General features: G+C 38.4%; 1 protein-coding gene across 1 annotated transcript; it reads right to left on the bottom strand.

Moving 5' to 3' along the window:
* Window positions 1-275: 275 nt before the first annotated feature.
* Window positions 276-3,505, bottom strand: Neurod6 (neuronal differentiation 6). The gene is made up of 2 exons (XM_028758414.1): window positions 3,371-3,505; window positions 276-2,096 (listed from the first exon to the last, which is right to left on the bottom strand). The coding sequence occupies exon 2, from the start codon at window positions 2,074-2,076 to the stop codon at window positions 1,063-1,065; it is 1,014 nt and encodes a 337-aa protein (XP_028614247.1). The 5' UTR covers window positions 2,077-2,096; window positions 3,371-3,505; the 3' UTR covers window positions 276-1,062.
* Window positions 3,506-5,779: the final 2,274 nt, after the last annotated feature.

Below are 5,779 nucleotides of genomic sequence, written 5' to 3'. Positions count from 1 at the left end.
GGATTTACCATTGTTTCCCCAGGGTGTTTAACACTCACGGTCGCGTTTTCTTTCATTTAGGATACTTTCAAAAGAAAATTCTGGAAAATGCTTTGGCGATTTGTTTAGTTTAGTTTTTGTTTTTTTTGTTTTTAAAAGAAATTTGTTTGAGTCCTTACAATCTAATCCAGAAAGATTTCTAAAATAGGGAGGCGTGAGCATTAGAGACTGAAAGCAGCTGTGTGCCAGGAAATAAGTATCATGCAAAAAATATCATGCTAATAGATATCCTTTATAAGTGGAAATATCTATGTTTAATTACTTTTAAACTGTAAGATGGAAAACACAATTATACACTATAACAAACCTGTACAGAAAAATCCCGAACAATTAAAAGCAAGTGCTAATATTTTTTTCTTCATGATTGAATTAATTGTCCCCAAATGATGACATTGATAACCTTCCCCAAAATACTGTGTTTCCTCTTCTGAAAATGCTTGAAGAGGAATAGTTATTACCAAGAGAATACATTTAGTTTTGTCCCTAATAAACAGAAAATTGCATAGCTTTTGATATTGTTGTACACCCTCAAACGCATCTTTTAATTTCATGGTTAGCTCTTTTATATTTTAAAAACTAAATTTTCAGAGATACATATAGGAGTCCTAGTAATTATAAACACATTTTACTCATCTGATTTTTATAACATGCATTTCATCATAACTGTACAACTGAAATAGACATTGAACTATGCGGTGTGCATCTCTTTATTCAGCAACATAGTCTTAGACACCTTGTTCAAGCAAATTAAATGAATTTGAAAGAAACTAAAACAAAAAAGAAAAATCCTGCCAGTAAGAGAGAGAGAATCACAGTGTAATACAGACAAGAGGGAAGGAAAAGAAGTTCTCATACGAAAAGAGATTTATTATGACATAGAAAATGTTCACAATCTTTGAAACACACTTCAGAAACTAGTAAACACCTTAGATAGAGTTGTGCCAATTACTCAGCCCACAAGCATCTGCTTTGTCTTAATTAGAGTGGGAGGTGAATGACCACTGTTTATTTTCATTTTACTCATTAATTATGAAAAACTGCATTTAATTCATCTTGCATAGTGAGAGATTGGCTGCGCAGATGTAAGTCGTAAGGGAAGTGGCTGTCGGTGGGCAACCTGAACATGGCACCCTGCCCAAGGGGACCCCTGGGTGGCACTGCACAGTAATGCATGCCATAATTGTAATTTTTGCCATAGTCCAAGGTTTCTTCTTGCTTCAGGGAAAATATCCCATTATAGTTAATTGGGGGAGGACTTAAGGGACCTTCAAACTGAGGGCTGGCACACTCAGGGGAAGTACTTTCATAGAAGGATTCATATGCACTGCAGTAATTGTAGGGTTTCATGGACTTGGAATTATCAAGAGTCCCATGCCCTGGGGGAGTGGCCAGCTCAGGGCTGTGGTATGGTGGGTAGAATGTGGAGTAGGGCGACCTTGTGTGGTGGGCACCCTCCCCACCCTGACCCATCAGGAAACTCCTGGCGTTGAGCTGTAAGCAGCCTGCCACCAAGTTTGTAGTTGGCTGGGAAAGACCTTTGCATAAGTTTTGGACGAACGTGAGCAGATCCGGTCTCTTGCCAATCCTCAGAATTTCAGAAAGTGCCCAGATGTAATTTTTGGCCAGCCGTAAAGTTTCTATTTTGGACAGTTTTTGGGTTTTAGAGTAACAGGGGACCACTTTTCTCAAATTGTCCAGAGCATCATTGAGGCCGTGCATCCGGTTCCTCTCGCGCGCATTGGCTTCCTGTCTCCTGAACTTTACCCTTTCCAGTCGTAGTTTGGTGGTCTTTTTTTTCCTGAGACCTCTCCTTCTGGGCAAGCCGTTTTCATCTTCTTCCTCTCTGTCTTCCTCCTCCTCTTCTTTCTCGGTTTCTTCTCCAGGGGCCCTTTTAATGCTCTTTCCTCGAAGGACAACTTGTTTTGGAAAGCTCTCTGGTTTCTTAATTTGTTTCTGGTCCTCGCATTGTCTAGCAAACTTTCTGCACATCTGGGATTCGGGCATTACGACAGACTCGTCAAACGGTAGTGTCAACATGGTTCTTTAACCTAATTTACCTGAAAAAAAAATGCCAGCATAGTATTTAAAGTGTTATCATTTTTAGAGTTGATATACTTCAAATATATTTGATGACTAAAATCATAAGACTCCGAGAGCACATTAAAAAAAAAAAGACTGATTCTAGGACTCTTATTTATCTTGAATAAAAAAATCTGAGCTTCTGCAGATCAACAATCATAAAGACATTGATCTGTGCAGAAGTCTTACTTTATACAGGCAATTTGTAATTATCAAAAGAAAATAGAAAAGAAAATACTTATTAGAGACGATCACATTTTCTATTTCTCTTGGATTTTAAACTAGGCTTTTAATACACATGGAATGGAGTTAAAGCAAATAAAAGCATGACATAAAAATGCAGACTTTCATTAATTCTAATTCCTCTGAGAACAAAATAGAAGAGAGACTAATTTTTAAAACGAAAAGTGTTCTCTCTCCCTTAAGCTAACAAGCTGAGGGGGTTTTGTTAGAAAAAAAATATTGCCCAACTTTATTTCCTGTTAACCTCAAACTGGGAATTTAGGCAAGAGACTGTAGAACATGCAGATTTAAAGAAAAGATCAATCAGATCAAATTTAAAATTGATTTTTTTCTGGTGAGTAAAGAACTATAAGAGAGTACTGCCCTCTCAGCCTCAAGGAAAAGGGGAGTGGGCTAATTTGAAAATAAAACTATAAGCAAATGGGAAAAAAACCCACAAACATTACTGGCATTTTTTTTAAATCAAAGCAAATGTTGCAACTGCTTTAACATCTAAGAATTCCCCCAATGTAATTGTCTGTTTACTGCTGTTCCGCTCCTAGTGTTTTTGTTCTAAGAGCCACGGAAGTCTCCCTCTAGCTAATATCGGACAGGAACGGTCCAAGGATTCTGCCTGCAATTGTGCACGTGTGTTCAGAATCCCAAATGAAAGGGGAAAATAATTTGTGTTTAAAATGCATTTGTTTTTTGTTTTTTGTTGGGTAAAGCAGCAAATATTTTTCATCTAAAATCTTCAACTATTAGCATATTAAAACAGAGACTTTTAATTTAACAATCTTTAGCCCCTCACTACACACACACACACACACACACACACACACAATGTCCACATACTTGCAATGTTACATAATAGCAATGAAAGTATATGATAATTACATCATAAGAATGAAATATGATAAGAACTTATAGATGGCAAAGAACATAGAAATACTCTAAGACAGTGATACTGTATCTTTAAATACTTGCATGCAAAACCAGCACCAATTGAGTATATCTTTATTTATATTACCTTAGGTTTTAATTTCATTCAATAATCAGTTTTCATTTTGGATCTTCCAAATCTTTTCAGGCTGAGTGTCGCATCGTCTCCTGGAGCCTCTAGATCTGTGTGTATCTGCACTATCTCATTGATTTCTAAAAAGTGACATTGATGCCAACTGCCAGAGCTGGTACCCATGCCATCTGCTAGTGACGTCACAGGGCAGAGAGAGCCATGTGATCCTCTCTTGGGACCTTCATTCTGCACTGATCATCTGGCATCCCTGTAAGTGGGTACCAGCATTCATGCATCAACACAGGAGGTTAGACTGATAGGGAAAAAAAAAATCTGCACCAGCCTTTCACATACAGTAGGTGTGTTTCTCTTCTAGCTGCTCGGGTCTCACCGGCAATCTGTAGAAAGAGCTGTGTTAGTGATGGGTTTCGCCCTGCCAATGGTGCAACTGTTAGGCAGTCGTTAATATTCCATTCATTTGCTAGGTGGGCTTTTGTGTAAGTGAGAGGTTTTTGTTGTTTGTGGGGTTGTTGTTTTGCAGGGATCACCAGCTCCTCCTGGTGCATCTGGGTACCAGAAAAGGAGAGCCTTGTGTGAGAACTAGAAGCTGGGGTTGGATGCTGAAGAAAACCAAGATTAAGGTCGACAAACGGGTCAGCAAAGGGCTCCTTATTTCCCTGTTTTGCTTTACGGCATGTAACTTAAGGGTGTGTGCCTGTGTGTTTTTCTGCCCCAGACTTCTTTGCTTCTCAGGATTTCAGAATAAAAGATCAGTTTCTCCATCTGGGGTCTGTGAAAGACATCTTCAAAAGCTCTCTTACACTTGCTGCTGTCTTTTCCACAACTTTTCAGAAGGAATGTATGCAGACCGAACCGCGCACAGACCAATTACAGAGCTCCGGCGAGTCTTCGGTTAGATTTGAGGCTGCGTGTTTTGCCCACCTCTGAGCCACTAACTCCACTCAGTTACTCTCCCGGATCTCCTGGTGTTAACCTGCTTGTGCTTTTTCTCTTCAGACACAATATACAGGAAAACCATCGCTTACATTTGCTGCTTCTCTCTCCTTGACATGTGGCTGTACAACATCTTATTTATTTATTTATTTATTTATTTATTTATTTATTTATTATTTATTTATTTATTTTTAAACCAAAGGTTTAGCTTTCTTAATTTTTGGAGCTTTCAATATTTTTTTCCTCTGTCCTACTAATTTTTATCCTTGCTACACTGTTTCCTCTAGACCCAGATTCACCGAAGTATCTTATTATTTAACATCAGTGTCCTGTTCTATTTCTCCTTGTCTCTCATTCCCCCTTCCTGGTGCCTTTTTTAACGAAGCAGGGCAGAAGCAGTTAAGCAGAGGAGGCAAAGCTCCTCTAACAAAACAGGATATAAAGCTAGAGGCCAGCCCTACACTACTCTCCTTTCTCTCCTCCTCTGAGATACCTCCTTCCCGAACGGACATATTATTTTAGGGACACCTGGAAAAGGAGAAAAGTGAACTTTTGCAAAAGTGAAACAAACAAATAAACACAAGCCTAATTGTTTGACAGCTGCACAATCTCTTGCTCTAAAGTGACAGAGCATGCTTCTGGTCTTAGTGTAATTCCTGGCAGCCTGGCGTGGTTGAGGTTGTGTTAGCATTTTCCTTATAAATCTCACTTTCGAAAGGTTTCGAATTCTGCCGCTTTAAGACACTTTGGATCCAAACAGGTACTAAGGGCTTTACCCAGATTCAATCCTGCTCCTTTTACCCCTACAAATTTCTATCCCCTTAAAAAAAAGTTTGCCTGACCTTTCCTGAAAGGTTCTATAAAAGATCAAGAGTTGATAAAAAGAAAGATGCTAGGTAAATGTAATTTGTCTCTCTTAAAGAGGTAGTAAAAATGATTGTTTTAGACGTTAGTAAACCTACTAATTTATAGATTAAAATAGGTCAGTGGGCCTAGCTTGTATTTTAAACTAAATCTTGTCACATCAGTCATTTTAGAATTTGCAGCTGAATATATCTTTACTAGTGATATGTTAAATATTTATTTTGCGGAGCTTTTGGTTCAATATCTAAATGTGATTTTGTATAAATACCAAGAATATCAATAGAAAGGCAGTTGCCGATGTCAGTTGTTCTCATGTGTGATTTAATTTTTAAATGCAAAAGAGGGAAAAAGCATCAGATTCCTGAGCTACAAAGGTAGGCAGAGAAGCTTTGGATCTCCCAGGTTGCACCTGTTCTAAGTCCCCAGGAGCTGTATTGTATTAAATGTGTCACAGACACAAAAGTCAAAAGCCAGAAACAACCTAATTTGATATGTCTGTAGAAAATTATCACCAATGTAACACCCGGGAAGGATGATCCCATGTTTTATGTTTATGTTTGAGAGAGAGAGAGAGAGAGAGAGAGAGAGAGAGAGAGAGAGAGAGAG

Source organism: Grammomys surdaster, unplaced genomic scaffold (assembly GCF_004785775.1).
Source record: "Grammomys surdaster isolate TR1022 unplaced genomic scaffold, NIH_TR_1.0 126197, whole genome shotgun sequence".
NCBI lineage: Eukaryota > Metazoa > Chordata > Mammalia > Rodentia > Muridae > Grammomys > Grammomys surdaster.
Note: the sequence above shows the minus strand (reverse complement) of the source record. Positions and strands in the feature narration are given on the sequence as shown.